This window comes from Peromyscus californicus, unplaced genomic scaffold (genome assembly GCF_007827085.1).
Source record: "Peromyscus californicus insignis strain IS unplaced genomic scaffold, ASM782708v3 Scaffold_3__1_contigs__length_106647218, whole genome shotgun sequence".
NCBI classification, from domain to species: Eukaryota; Metazoa; Chordata; class Mammalia; order Rodentia; family Cricetidae; genus Peromyscus; species Peromyscus californicus.
The window spans coordinates 42,718,937-42,735,410 of record NW_026294551.1 but is presented as its reverse complement, the minus strand read 5'-3'; the positions used below and the strand labels follow the sequence as shown (position 1 = coordinate 42,735,410).

Sequence of the window (16,474 nt, the reverse complement as noted above, 5' to 3'; positions counted from 1 at the left end):
TGTCCTCACACCTGATGCCCGAGCCATGCTCTCTCTACTGAGGTGGTTTGTACTTACAGAGAAGATTTTAAGAAGTTCCAAGCATGATGGCACACTTCTGTAATCTAAATGCCCAGAGGCAGAGGCAAGAGCCAGAGGTCTATGGATTGAGTTCCACACTAGCCAGTGCTATACTGTGAAACAATGTTGATAAATAAATAGTTTCCAGGAAAACCAGTAAATTTAGTATTGTCTGAAGACACTTCCTGTTATACCATCTATTTTTTATTCTAGATGTAACCCAAGCTGGCCTTGAACTTGCTACATAGTTGACTCAAGGATGACCTTGATCTGATCCCCCTGCCTCCACCCAAGTGGTAAGATTTTACATGCATTACGTGGTGCTGTGGGTCCTACCTAGGGTTTCATGAATGCTAGGCAAACACTCTACCAACTGAATTATACCCCAGCTCCTATACCACACATTCCTTGTGCTTTCATAAAGCATACTGTAGTTAACAACCATCAGCCTCAAATGCTACCTAGCCATCTAGGACGGTGGTTCTCAACCTGTTGGTCCAGACTCCTGTGGGTCGAATGACCCTTTCACAGGGGTTGACTAAGACCATCGGAAAACACAGAGATTTATATTACAATTTATAACAGTAGCAAAATTACAGGTATGAAGTAGCAACAAAAATAATTTTGTGGTTGGGGGTCACCATAACATGAGGAACTATATTAAAGGGTCACAGCATTAGGAAGGTTAAGAACCACTGGACCTAGGACAACAATATCTCTGTTTGCAACAACAAAGAAGAATATAAATGGCCAGCCACCACGCCTTTAATCTCAGCACTCAGGAGGCAGAGGCAGAATCTCTGTGAACTCAAGGCCAGCTTAGTCTACAAGGCAAGTTCTAGATCAGTCAAGAGAGGAAAAAAACAACATAAATGGCAGGCAAGTCAAGGTCTTTGGGAAGAAACCGAAATGTATACAGTTCACATTCACTGGTCCCATTCTGAACTCCTACTGAAACCTCTCCAAGTGTGAGAGATCATTAAAACTTTTTTTTTTGAGACACGCCCTCTCTACATAGCCCTGGCTGTCCTGGAACTCACAGAGATCTGACTGCCTCTGCCTCCCCAGTGCTGGGATTTAAGGGGTGCTGTCACCACCACCCCTGCAAGATCATTAAAACTGACAAAGTATTCACTAAAGCTGGATTTAAACTTATAGTAACTTTTAAAAGTTAACAAGATGGTCGGACGGTGGTGGCACACGCCTTTAATCCCAGCACCCAGGAGGCAGAGGCAGGCAGGTCTCTGTGAGTTCGGGGCCAGCCTGGGCTACATAGATCCAGGAAAGGCTCCAAAGCTACACAGGGAAACCCTGTCCCAAAAAAAAAAGTTAACAAGATGATGAGCTCACAAAATACTACCCACTGACACAAAACAACACAACTGACATACTTTCTTCCAGAGTTTAGCTATAAAAAGGTTAAAAAAAAAATGAGGCTGGAGAGATGGCTCAGTGGTTAAAAGCACTGGCTGCTTTTCCAGAGGACCCAGGTTCAATTCCCAGCACCTACATGGCAACTCACAACTGTCTGTAATTCCAGTTCCAGAGGATTCAACACTCTCACACAGACATGCCTGCAGGCAAAACACCAATGCACATAAAATAAAAATAAGTCACTTAAAGAGGTCATAAAATGTATGTAAAACCTTAATTAAGACATCTCCCTAGCCAGTGGCGGCGGCGGCGGCGGCGGCGGCGGCGGCGGCGGCGGCGGCGGCGCACGCCTTTAATCCCAGCACTCAGGAGGCAGAAGCAGCACTCGGGAGGCAGAGCCAGGCGGATCTCTGTGAGTTCTAGGCCAGCCTGGGCTACCAAGTTAGTTCCAGGAAAGGCACAAAGCTACACAGAGAAACCCTGTCTCGAAAAATCAATAAATAAATAAACAAACAAACAAATAAATAAATAAGTAAAACAAAAAGACATCCCTAGCCAGACTTGATTATACACATTTATAATCCAGCACTTAGGAAGTAGCTATAGGAAGATAGAGTTCAAAGTCATCCATAGCTATATATTAAATTCAAGGTCATCCTGGGCTATAAGAGACTTAGTCTCAAAGGATTAAAAAAAAAGCTGCAACATATATTTGCTATGTCAGCATAATACCATTAATTTAGTAAAGTAACTGGAATCTAAACTACCATCTCTAAAACACCCATTTTTATGACTTTATAGAAGAATGTTTATCCTCCAGCTTTAATCTAAGAATTTATTTTCTCAATTGCTTTGTCAAATTAAAATTGAGACTACCTTTAAAAACCATTAGCTAGCCGGGCGGTGGTGGCGCACGCCTTTAATCCCAGCACTCGGGAGGCAGAGCCAGGCGGATCTCTGTGAGTTCGAGGCCAGCCAGGTCTCCAAAGCGAGTTCCAGGAAAGGCGCAAAGCTACACAGAGAAACCCTGTCTCGAAAAAAACCAAAAAAAAAAAAAAAAAAAAAAAAAAAACAAACCATTAGCTAACTGAGGACCATATGTGGGTCAATGGTGCTACTGCATCCATAGTCTGTGCTGAGGTCTGTGGCCCAGGTTGCCACCAAGCGCCTCAAGGTCAGGTCAGCCACCTGAGTCCATGTTGATGGCCAAGGGACATGCTACAGCCAGGGTCATGCAGATTTGAGTGGTCTGTACTGCTACCTGATGCCACGGTGATGTCCGGACCCGAGCTGCAGCTGAGGGCCACGTCTGGGCCCTACTGCAAGCAGGGTCTGTGTTGATGTCTAAGAGTCCTGTTACCACTGAAGGCCACATGGATGCCTGAGATCTGGGGCCATGTTAGGGTCTGAGGGCCATGCTGCTGCTGTGCCAATTTGAGTGGTCTGCACTGCCACCTGGGGCAATGGTGATATCCAGACCTGACTGCTGCCAAGGATCATGTCTGGGGCCATGGTCTAACTGCAGTCGGAGTCTATGCTGCCACCGAAGGTTGCATGGAAGCCCAGGGTCAGGACCCCAACCTATGGCCTTGGTGTCTGGGGGCCATGGGAACCATGAGTGATGGAATCAGAGGGCCAAGCTGGGCCTGCCCTGCCCCTTAATGGACCATGCAGCAGGAGAGCTGGCCCCAACCCTCATGGGAGAGCTACCCCCTCACCCAAGCATTCAGGAGAGATAACCCGACCCCTCGCCTGGGGGATGGGGGGGTTGCCCTGGGGGCCTGGACTAACCAGTTCAACTATCTATTACCCACAGCTGGGCCTGGGGTTGGCCAAGCCTAACATCTACCCCATCTAGGACCTGCTGGAGCTTCTGAAGGGACTGGTCCTGTAGAACGATAATCACAGGATCTCCATCACTTGGGGAGGCCTCTAGATATCAGAGAGGAGTTTTGGTGAGGATCCAGTGATGATGGTGTACCAGACACCAGAGGCCTTGTACCAGACAATGTGACTCACTGCAATGAACATTTGCAAGTAAAGTCGATTGGACAAAAGGGTATACTGTGTGACACACTGGCTCTTAATACCACCAGGACAAATGAAGAGGTGTTGGAAAAATGGGAAAGATGGAGGGTGGAAAGAGGCTTTTTGTTGTTTTGTTTTGGTTCCTTTGGTTTTCTTTTTGTTTTTGTTTGCTTGTTGTTGTTGTTTTTAATTTTCATGGCAGCGGGGGGGGGGGGGGGGGGGGGGGGGGGGGGGGGGGGAGGACTAAAAGGGGGAGGAGAGGATATGAAGGAACTGGGAGGTGAGTGGAATTGGGGTACACGATGTGAAATTCCCAAAGATTCAATAAAGAAATTATGTTAGATATAAACAACAACAAAAACCATTAGCTAACGAGAACACACAGCGGCTGCTGGCAGATAATTTCATCAATAAAGTATTTTATGACACAAGCATGAGGACATGAGTTTGGATCCCAACACCGATGGAAAAGGTAGGCACAGAGGTGTCCATCTGTAACTCCAGCACTGGGTAGGGGTGGAGGTGGAGAGAATTACTGGGGCTAGCTGGCCAGCCGGTTCATCAGAATTAGTGATCTCCAGGTTCAGTGAGAGACTCCTGTCTCAAAGAGGGCAGAAAGCAGGCAGGCAGGCAGGCAGGCAGGCGCTGACATCAAGCTCTGGCCTCCACAGCATCTGTTTACACATGCTCATGCATTCACACACCCCACAACAACGATGACACACAGCAGGCATAGGAAAGTGCTCTACCACTGAACTACATCTTCAGCTTTGTTTTTGTTTTAAGATTGGGTCTTAGATGTAGCCCTGGCTAGGCTGTCTGGAAATCGATATACAGACCAACTGGCCTTAAATGTAGCATTCCTGTAGGAACGACCTACCATGCCTAGCTTTGTTGTTCACTGTTGTTGTTGGGGGGAAAGGAACATGCAAGCTTAAAAAAAAAACAAAACTTGGGGCTGGAGAGATGGCTCAGTAGTTAAGATCAATGGCTGCTCTTCCAGAGGATCCAGGTTCAATTCCCAGCACCCAATGGCAGCTCACAACTGTCCTGACTCCAGTTCCAGGAGACCTGACACCCTCACACAGATGCACATAAAATAAAGTTCAATAAATAAAAAAAATAAACAAATAAATAAAAATTAAAAAAAAAAACTTTTTTGAAGGCCAGCAGTAGTGGCACATGCCTTTAATCTCAATACCCAGGAGACAGAGGCAAGTGGATCTTTAAGAGTTGGAGGCCAGGGGCTGGAGAGATGGCTCAGCGGTTAAGAGCACTAGCTGTTCTTCCAGGGGTCCTGAGTTCAATTCCCAGCAACCACATGGTGGCTCACAACCATCTGTAATGAGATCTGACGCCCTCTTCTGGCATGCAGGCAGAGCACTGTATACATAATAAATAAGTAAATCTTTAAAAAAAAAAAAAAAAAAAAAGAAAAAGAAAGAGTTGGAGGCCAGCCTGAACTAGGGATCGAGTCGAGTTCCAGGACAGCCAGAGCTACACAGAGAAATCCTGTCTTGAAATAAATAAGTAAGTAAATAACTACATACTTTTTTTTCAAGGCAGGGTCTCTCTCTACATAGCCCTAGTTATCCTGAAACCCTCTATGTAGAGTTGGCCTCCAACTCAGAGATCCACCTGCCTCTGTCTTCTGAATGCTGGGATGAAGGCATATGCCACCATGCCTGTCTCTGAAAAGTTTCAAAAAAAAAAAGTGTATGACATGATTTGTTAGTTTGCTAAACTCCAGGCCTAGTACAGTCCTCCCCACCTAGAAGTCAAGCTGACAAGCAACACAGTCACCTGTTCAGAGCACTTCCAGGAAACTAAGGCTATGCTACTTCTACCTCACTCTGAAGGTCTGACAACTGTTTTGGTACTTTTGGAGGTACTGATGCACCATGAAAGTGGTGTGCTTACCATTGTAGAGAAGATAAACGGATGAGAAGGGGGAAAGACAGAAGAGGGTGATGTGGGCAAGAAGGGATGGAAGGGGAAAAAGAAAGATTGAGCATTTGGACCTCTAATAGAGTCCTACTAATTAATACTAAGGCTCTGAAATTAGACCAAAAGAAAACCAAAGGAACCAAAACACTCTAACTTGGAAACTTGCTGTAACCTGACAGCAGTATCGAGATCTTTGCTGAGTAAAACCAGAACTGCCTAACTCAATCCCACTTAAAGCCCAGAACTGTTTTTTTGGATTTGTTTTTCTTTTGGGGGGCGGGGGTGGGGTGGTGGTGGTGGAAAGAAAGTGTCTTACTATGTAGCCTTGACCTGGAACTCATTATGTAGCCCAGACTAGCCTCATATTCCTAGAAATCCTCCTTCCTCAGCCTTAGTGCTAGGATTATGACTATGCCACACCAAAGGACTAAAATCTTTGCTTCTAAGCTGTTGAAATTTTTCAGGTTATTGTGCAGCAGGAGATAACCAAACCATATGACGAGACAGATGTTTAACTCTTGATTAACTGCATTAATGAAGAGAATGTATATAATCAAGACTACAATCTAAGAAGGAGCTCTGCAAAACTACACCCATACTTATAAAGGCTTTCATTCACATGTTTATTGAGGTCTATTATGTGCCAGAAATTAGAGCTGTAAAAATGAATAAGGCATGATCTTGACCTCAAACAAACTCATTCTCCTGGGCACGGTGGCACATGCCCACAATTCCAGCATCCCAGAGCCTGAGGCAGGAATACCACACATTTCAAGCCAGCCTACCTCACAAACAAAAATGAATCCTTATTTTGGGAAAGAATATAGAGAGTTTCCCACACCAATAACTGTAATAAAATATATTAAGTTCTTATATAAATAGGACAGCCAAAAACTGCCACCAAGATTGAAAAAGGGCATTTTGTTGAGGAAGACCATAGCAGACATTTAAAAAAATACACTGTCAGTAGAAGCAAAAGATGTCATCTTGAATAACAATATTGAGTAGTTTTTATTATTGTGGCTAATACTCATTAACTGAGAACATCCCATGTCCCGGGCATTGTGCTAAACATTTTAGATACCCCTTTAAAATTTGTATTTATTATTATTCTGTGTGTGTGTGTGATGGGAATGGGCACATGCGCCACTGTGTACATGAGAAGGTCGGAGGGTAACTTTGTGGACTTGGTTCTCTCCTTCCGCCTTTATGCAGGTTCCAGAGATCAAATTCATGTCCTCAGACATGTGCAGCAAACACTTTACTTGCTGGGCCATTTCACTGGCCACAGTACTTCTTTACTTTTTCTTTTCTTTTTCTTCTTTTTTTGGTTTTTTGAGACAGGGCCTCTCTACATAGGCCTGGTTGTCCTGGAACTCTCTCTATACACCAGGCTGGCCTCAAACTCAGAGATTACCTGCCTCTGCCTCCTAAGGGCTGGGATTAAAGATTATGCCACCACACCTAGCTGTACTTCTTATTTTAATTCCCATTTTGTTCAGTTAAAGTAAGCACAATTTTTTTATCTCCATTTACATATAAGGAAACAGACAATCAGGAAAGTCAGATTTCACTAGATCTCAAAAAAAAAAAATAAAGGGTAAGTAAAATAACGATTAGACAGCCCTCAATAATAAAAAATTATCCCTACACTTGATGAACTTTCTAGAAAGCAAATTAGCTTATCTTACCAGTTTGAAAATAAGTGCAGTTTTTCTCTATCAAAATTATATATGATGGGGGCTGCAGAGATGGCTCAGTGATTAAGAACACATGCTGCTTTTGGAGAAGACCTGGGCTCAGTTTCCAGCCCCCACATGGTGGATAGATAAAAGCTGTCGGTAACTCCAGTTCTAGAGGATTAGAGACCTTTTACTGGCCTCCACAGGCACTTGCATGCACATGATGCATAGATATGCAGGCAAACACCTACATACATAAAATTAAAAAAAAAAAAAAAAGAACCATAATATGGACTGGAGGGGTTGCTTAGCAATTACAAGTACTTGCTGCTCTTCTGAAGGGCCTGGGTTGAGTTCCTAGCACCTATATCCAGCAGCTCTCAATTATTTGTAACTCCAGTTTCAATGGCTTCAACACCATCTTCTGGCCTTGGTAGATACTGAGTGAATGTGGTGCAGACACTCATCTTGGCACACACACTTTCCTCAAAAATAAATAAATAAATAAATAATTTTAGAAATGTCTGTATATATAGGCTGTGGGCAGTAGTAGCAAATGCCTTTAATTTAGTACTCGGGAGACAGAGGCCGACAGATCTCTTGAGTTCAATGCCAGCCTGGTCTACAGAGTGAGTTACAGGACAGCCAGGGCTACACAGAGAAACCCTGTCTCAAAAAACAACAAGAAGAAAAAGTATGTATATATTATAATCCATATGAAAAACAAGCTATAAGCAGTTTGCAGAGTGTCATATTTAAAGGCTGTAGGCTGGAGAGATAGCAAAGTGATTAAGAACATTGCTGCTCTTGCAGAGGACCAACATTCAATTCCCAGAGCTCACATGAGGCAGGTCACAATCACCTGTGGATCCAATGCCCTGTTATGGCCTCCATGGGTACCTCCTGGCTGGCCTTAAACTCTCTATGTAGACCTGGATAGCCTTGAACTCACTGAGATCCCCTCAACTCTGCTTTCCAAGTCCCCGGATTAAAGGCATGTGCCACCATAACTGTCTTAAAATAAAATAATAAAATAAAGACCATTTTTGAATTGGTAATGCATCTCAGTTGGTAGAGCGTTTGCATAGCATATAGAAAGCCTAGAAGTCCAAGTTCCATCCTCAGTGCTGCATAAATTACTTGCACATCTGTAATCCCAGCTCTGGAAGGCAGACATAGGAGGATGAGAAGTTCAAGGTCATCTTCAGCTACACAGTGAGTATGATGCTACACTGGTTTACATGAGAACCTACCACAAAAAAACAAGTGTCAGGGGCCAGGCATGGTGGCTCATGACTTTAATCACAGCACTCAGGAGGCAGAAGCAGAGGGAGACCAATCTCTTGTGAATCTGAAGCCAACCTGGTCTACTTAAAGAGGTCTAGGACAGCAGTGATACATAGTAAGACCCTTTCTCCAAAAAAACAAAAACAAAATTATTTGTGAAACCATAATTGAAAATTAATATAATTTTGAGTACAAATGTATCTTTTGTACACCAAGTTATATGTGGCTCACCCCCTCTCCATTCCAACTACTTAATTTTGCCTGCAGATCTCTGCTTATATTTTGACACACTTGTCAATACATTTCATCCTACAATCAACAAAAACTCCCTAAGTATTTATTTAATAGTTATCTATTTACCTCTGCATGTAAAAGTATATGGGAAAGCTATATATTGTGGTACTGGAGCTCAAACCCAGGACTTTGTACTTGATGGGCAAGTACTCTGCCACGAAGCTACATCTCAAACCTAGATTTTTTTTTTTTTTTTTTTTTTTGAGGCAGGGTTTCTCTGTATAACAGTTCTGGCTGTCTCAGAACTCACAGAGATCCACCTGCCTCTTGAGTACTGGAATTAAAGGTGTGTGCTATCACATCCAGTAATCTTTTTGTTGTTGTTGTTTTTTGAGAAAATATTCTTTTTTTTTAAGATTTATTTTATTTATTATGCATACAGTGTTCTGTCTGTATGTATGCCTGCACACCAGAATAGGGCACCAGATCTCATTATAGATGGTTGTGAGCCACCATGTGGTTGCTGGGAATTGAACTCAGGATCTCTGGAAGAGCAGCAAGTGCTCTTAACCTCTGAGCCATCTCTCCAGCCCGAGAAAATATTCTTTTTTTTTTTTTTTTTTTTTTTTTTTTTTTTTTTTTTTTTTTTTTTTTTGGTTTTTCGAGACAGGGTTTCCCTGTGTAGCTTTGCGCCTTTCCTGGAACTTACTTGGTAGCCCAGGCTGGCCTCGAACTCACAGAGATCCACCTGGCTCTGCCTCCCGAGTGCTGGGATTAAAGGCGTGCGCCACCACCGCCCGGCCCGAGAAAATATTCTTAATAAATGCTTACACTGCTAGCCAAAAGAAAAACATTAAATACAGTTACATACAGAGCAGTTTCTCATCTCTGTAGAATATGCACTGACAGATATATCAAAATGTTAACTAGGCTGTCTACAACTGTAATTATGGCTTATTTTCAAATGACTATCTGTTCTCAGCTTTCCCTGGATGTAGATTTAATGTTTTCTTAGGATACGATAACAGTATTACTGCTGCACCAAATTACATCTAAACAGACTCCTATACTGTTTTCAAAATGGTAACAGAAGGGGAAGTGAGAGATAAAAGCAGCAATAATAGCTTTCTTTTCTTCACTGAGCTACTAAGACTTCCTGTCTTGGTTTTCTGAAATAACCTATGTTTTTCTTCATGAGTCTTTAGTTTGTTGTGTGTTTTCAACTCCTGTGGAAATAAAGATCTATACAGAACCTGGTCTTACAAAGAAAAAATACAACAAGGATACTAGTTAAATCGTCAAAAAGTAGTGTAAAATCAACTCTCTAAAACAACAAAACTGAGCTAAGCACAATACTGTGTGAGACACAGTTACTATGAGGCTCTTCCGAGCCAGGAACACAGGCAGAGACACGGCCTCAAAACAAAAGCAAGCAGAGTGCCTGTGGCACTGCCTGTGTCCCAGCACTCTCGACAAGGTGGTGACAAGAGCTGAGGCCAGCCTGGGCTACACACTGGATTCTAGGCCCATCAGAGACACATGAGACCATACTTCAATGACCAAACAAACAAAGGGAAAAAAAAAACACAAAAGCAAGTTATAAATAAAAACACAGTATATATAAACTTATTCACTGACTGGCCACATTATAAATATTAAAAATGCTAGCCAGAGTGGTGACATGGATCAATAACACAAACTATTAAGGAGGCAGATGTAGGAGAATAGACAGCAGGAGTTCAAAGCCTCCCTGAGGGCTATACTGTTACAAAAAAGACATGCTAGTTAAGCATTGGCTTAAGATCATCAATTATTCATCTGGACATGTTGATATAAGCCCTTAGTCCCAGAAGGGGTTGCAAAGGCAGGAGTATCTCTGTGAGTTCAAGGCCAGCCTAGCCTGGTCTACATTGTGAATTCCAGGACAGCCAGAGCAATACAGAAAGACTCTGTCTCAAAAAGACAGAAATTAAAGTAAGATCATCAGTTATTCCCTTGCATTTTTTGCTTAATAATCTAACATACAAATGTGTGATATTTCAAGCACTATTTTGAGACAGGGTCTCACTAAGTCCCTCAGGCTAGGGTAGAACTTTCTATCCTCCTCCTCCTCTAGCCTAAGTGCTAAGATTTCCAAAATGTACCACTATGCCCTAAACAACATTTTAATCTTGGAGAAAAAACATGGCAACTTAGGAAAATCCACTTAGTTTAAACCCTAGAAATCAATGAAGTCTACTGAAATGGTAACGTACTCTGAGTACATGTGCCTCAGTCTTTAATATGTACTCTTTTTAAAAAAATTTCTTTCATCTTATTATATATATATATATATATATATGTGTGTGTATGTATGTATGTATTATGTATGTATGTATGTAGTAGGTATGTGTATGTGAGTGCAGGTACTACGGAATGAGTGTAGGCACTGTGAAGGCCAAGGACATTGCATCCCCTGGAGCTAGAGTTACAAGTGGTTTAAGACACTTGACATGGATGCTGGGAACAGAACCTAGGTCCTCTGCAAGAGCAGGATACACTCTAAATCACTAAACTATCTCTCCAACCATTTAATGTGCTCTCTTATCCCACCTAGGGATTCAATGGGTCTGGTCTGAAGCCTAAGGTTCTGTATTCTTTTCAAGATGAAGTCGCTACTACAAGTCATGGACCACAGTTAAAATAGTAAGTACTCAGGGGTCACTACTAGCCAGAGTTGGGTAGAGCCTTCACCAAACAGTACCTCAATTAGGATCTCAGCATATACTACTCTGAGGGAGCAAAGATTTGTTAATGCTTGGAGGCTGAAGAAATCACCCTACTAAAGACACAGGAATGGCAAGATACATCATTTTAGAGGGTGTGCTGTAACCACACACAGAACTAAAACACTGGCACTTCTCACAGTAGGCGCTTTCTGGTATCTCACACTGACCCTCCCTCCCCATCAGTGGGTTTCTGAATCTGCAAAACTCAAGCCTAAGACTATCGCACTGTCCTCGAGGTACTATGCTGTCCAGGCTTGGGTGGATGGCTGGCATCCTTGATCTTTGATCTCTACTTACACGCAGAAACGATACCGTTCTGGAAATAGCACAAGTGATGGAAAGTAAAGTGGGAGTCAAGTCCTAAAATGAACACACAACGACACAGGCTCCTTTTGCTTATTTTGTTTTTAGGGGTGATAACCTACTTATCAGGCACCAGAGACGGGAATAAACTCATGAAGGTTTATTTCTCTGACCTCGGTATACAGGACTTAGAAGTTATCTCTGATACACAATAAATATTTACTGAGTGAATGAACAAGTGAGCACCTACAGGGAGTGGGGTTCCATTTCTCTGGTATTCACTCCTTAGTACCAAGGATTCCAGGGAGGTGTAGAGAACTATTCTTAATGATTTCCACATCAGAATAGGCTGCTGTGAACATCATCCGCTTTCCTGACAACCAAATGTATCTCTAGTTTTTAACTTACTTAAGCAGTAAGGTTAGCTGGGTGGCAGGTTGGTCTGTAGTGGTGGCACTTCAGAGGTGGAGGCAGGAGTTAAGATAATCTTCAGCTAAAAAGCATGTTCAAAGTCAGCCTAGAAACATGAGAATTTGTCTCACCAGAGCAAACAAACAAAAACCAAAACAGTAAGTTAGAGACAACCCTAGCATTCCTACACAGAACTTCCTTTTCTCTAAAAACAGAGGAGGGTAGGGCCTAAACTTAACCACAGAGGAGAAACTGCTACATGTTTTTGACAGAACAATTTAAAAGATTTTTATCCTTCTTCCCCCCAGACTTTCATATATGCCATTTCTTTTTTTTTTTTTCGAGACAGGGTTTCTCTGTGTAGCTTTGCGCCTTTCCTGGAACTCGCTTTGGAGACCAGGCTGGCCTCGAACTCACAGAGATCCGCCTGGCTCTGCCTCCCGAGTGCTGGGATTAAAGGTGTGCGCCATCACCACCCGGCTCCAACGCCATTTCTTAACAATCGACAAAAATTATGAGAAAATTTTAAATGGTAAGAAACCAAAGAAAAAATAAAATGTATGCCAAGAATTTATGAAACAGTTAAACAAATCTTAAATGAAAAAGGTACCGTGTGATCTAGTAATTGGTAGGTATGTTCTAAAAAAAAAAAAAAATTGAAAACATGTCCACACAAAAAACTGTACATATATATATATATACATAATTCATAATTGTCAAAAAGTAGAATAAACCCATTGTCTACCGACTGGTGAATGAATAAATAACACAAGACGTATTCATATCACAAATATTATTCAGTCATAAAAGGGCTTAAGTACTAAAAAATGCTACCACACAGATGAACCCTGAAAATATATTCTTTTTTTTTGGCTTTTCTGAGACATGCGTTTCTCTGTGTAGCACTGGCCGTTCTGGACCTCGCTCTGTAGACCAGGCTCCAGGATCTGCCTGCTTCTGCCTCCCACATGCTGGGATTTAAGATATGCTACACAGAGAAACCTTGTCTCAAAAAAAAAAAAAAAAGAAGAAAAGAAAAGAAAAAACAACAACAACAAAAAGTCAAAAGCAAATAAAAAATATACCCAGTCCAGGATCCCTTCTTCTCCGCTCTTCTCATCCTTCCTAAAACAAACATTTTTTTCTCAAAAATCGTATTTGATATAACTAATCTGAAAATGACTGGAACTCTATAAATATTCTAACCACCAAACAAAGGCACCTGTTTATCTTGATCATATTTTTGTAACACAGAACTTTCTTAAAACTTGACTTGACGGAAGCCGCCTTCGACAAATCCGAGGACCAAGCACAGTGAGTTAGAAGCAGCTGTGGTAACTCACAACTGGAACAAACCCGCTCCAGTTGATAAAGGAGACTGACACTACACTAGAACATGGTGTCGTCAGAATGTGATGTCACCAGAAATCCAAACTGTGACGGATGTGCTCTGTTTTATGTGTCAAGCATGAGACAGTGCCTTTCAAAAACAAAACGAAACCCATACTAAACCACACTAATTATAGGAATATGTTCTGTATTTAAATTACTGGATTCGAAATTTAACTGCTCAAGAGGTAGAGCAGTTTTCCAGCATGCCTGAAGCCCTGGGCTCCATGCCCAACACAATGGAAAATAAATAATAAATAAATGTAAAATGAGAGAACATAGGTTTAGATTTTTTTCAGTGCTGTGGATCTATTAGACAAGTGTTTTATCACTGAGCCACATCCACACACCTAGGTTTAGAAACTGAGATGTTTAACTATCTAGGGTGCAGATCACACTAAAAAACACTCCACACACACAAGAAATTAGTAAGTACTACACCCGGGTGCTTACTTCATTCTTCTAGTGCCAACCCTAATGCTTCATAATTGCTGGGGCAGCTAAACAACAGTCATGCTCATGTATGAGATATTTGAACTGGCTCAAACGTTAGTCATTTATTAAGGGGTACTTTAGCCAAGAGTGGTGGAACATGCCTGTTATCTCAGTACTCCAGAGTCTGAGGCAGGAGGATTTCCAGTTTGCTGTCAGCCTGGGCTACATAATGAGTCCTAGGACAGCCTTGGCTACTTAGTAAGAGCTGTATTTATAACAACAACAACAATAAAAAGACAACAAACAGGGTGGTGGCAGTCCCTGCCTTCAATCCTAGCACTTAGGAGGCAGAGGCAGGTGGATTTCCAAATTCGAGGCCAGCTTGGTCTACAGGACAAGTTACAGGGCAGCCAGGGCTACACAGAGAAACCCTGTCTCAAAAAAACCAAAAATTAATTAATTAATTAATTAATTAAAGTTAGAGGGGGCAGAGTGGGAGGTGGATATGATAAAAATACACTGTAGGCATGAGATTCTCAGACTAAGCAATATTACATAAAAAGAGGTAATCTAAACTTGTTTTTTATGAAAGCCCTAGATTTTGAACATTTCATTTCAAAATAGTAGAAGGAATAATGCAGAAGGAATAATGCAGATGCTTTCAAAAGAAAATCCAGATGTGTGCACTGGAAGACCTTGAAAGTGTTCACCAAATCAGGCTTAATCATATGTCATATCCAGATCCTGATCCCAGTTTTTGGCTAAAATAATGATGCCTGGCCTACACCAGCTCTACAGAGATTCAAAAATACATAAACCCCAAAGCGTATGGAGAATTCTTAGATGACGACATTCAAGACACTGTTAGCACACTATTTCACCATTTTCAGGTTCTGCACAGCAGCATGGGAGTTACCAGTGTGACGATACGCATTTGCAGCAAATTAGGCCTAGAGAAATTCTAATGGAATTCCATTTACTCAAAAAGCATTAACTAAGCACTTAATAGCAACCTGAGGATTATCTGCCTTATCTAGCATTGGCAGAGGGTCATATCTTTTTCTGTATACGTTTGAGAGTGGAGAGGAGCCATGTGGCTTTCCTGTATCTTTGCTGGCCCTTTCCTTGTGGAGAGATAACTGCACCACTTGAAAGTATATTTAGCTTCTCCTTTTAGCAGTCCTTTCTTTAAATCTGTTTTTCCATTTCCCTTCACTTTTGTACGCCCTCCCTGAAACATCTTGTTTTCCTCCTCCTGCCCTTCAACATCCCTTCACCTAAAGTCCTAGCCCATCTAGAGATTACTCTAAATAATTTTTCAAGGCATTTGCGATCTTGTGAGATGTTCAAGTATTAACCCCATTCATTCGGCATTCATGTTACTGCTGCTCAACCTCTCCGTTTCTCCTTACTTCTTCCCTCTCCGTGTCTACTTCGTCTCCTCCTTTACTGTCCCTAAGTCACTGCCCTGGGGCTTTCTAAACTGAGGATCTATCTAGCACAGGTTTCCCCTCACTATACGCTCTTCCTCTCGACTCTCTTCGGTCACAACTCTTGGATCCTTCGGATTTTGCTCCGGTGGCTCAACCTCCGACGCCACCCTATTCTCACCAAGTGCCCCGCACGGCGGCTTAGGAGCGCTCCCCGCACCCTTCCTCGGTCCCCCAAACTTGTCTTCCCTTCAAGACCTCGGCAGCATCTACCTCACCATGACCCGTCTCCAACAGGTCGGCGTCCCGCCTTCCCGGAGCTCAGAGCCTCGGGGTGCCCCCGCCGCGCGCGCCCACCCCCCGGCCCGCGCCCTCCAAGGCCCGCAGCGGCCCTCCGACCTGCCTCTGCGCCTCCCGCAGCCCCTGCAGCCGCTGGCCCAGCTCCCGCCGGTAGCTCTGCGCCGCCTCCACGTTCTCGCGGGCTTCTTGCAGCAGCACCTCCGGCTCCGGCTCCATCGCGCCCCTCATCCGGCCGCGCGGCCCGCCGGGTTCCCGACTGTGCCGGGCTCCGGCGAGCGGCCCCGCGCGGCCTCGAGCAACGGAAGCGCCGCCCCGCCCCGCCCCGCCCTGCCCTGCCCGTCACGCCCCGCCCCCCGCCGCTTGATTGACAGGCGACGGGGAGGGACGCTCGCTCTAATGGCGTCCTGGTCACAGCGAGTAGGACCTGTGGCGCTGCTTGCCTAGCGACTCCTCCGGTGTCTGTGCTGCGCCGGCCCGGGCGCTTCCTCAGGAAACAAGTGGAGGCATTAGTAGAAACACGTGAACACGTCGCTAAGTGCTTCCCTCTTCTAATCTCACGGCGCTACGTTATCTGTCCTGCACAGAGGAGGAAGTGGAGGGACACGGGGAAATCTACAAATCTACAACCCCTCCCAAGCTCAGTGCATGATCCCCAGAGCCGAAGCTACAGCTCTAACCATTAAATCGTCATTGGACTACCTACGTAGTAAGTGCCAGCTGAGTCAGGCATTTGGGAAGGATACTGTGACCCAGGCGCCACCACCTAGATACTTTAAGGAGGGAGGTAAGAGAGGCCAAAGAGATGACTAGTACAGGGATCCTGGCA

The 16,474-nt window shown here is 43.4% G+C and overlaps 1 protein-coding gene across 1 annotated transcript in view; it reads right to left on the bottom strand.

The window, feature by feature from the left end:
• The window catches only part of Crlf3 (cytokine receptor like factor 3), a 40,248-nt gene extending 24,291 nt beyond the window's left edge, over positions 1-15,957 (bottom strand). The window contains exon 1 of the mRNA XM_052756946.1: positions 15,748-15,957. Within this exon, the coding sequence (XP_052612906.1) occupies positions 15,748-15,876 (129 nt within the window). The 5' untranslated portion in view covers positions 15,877-15,957. The remainder of the gene's footprint in view (positions 1-15,747) is intronic.
• Between the last annotated feature and the right edge of the window lie 517 nt (positions 15,958-16,474).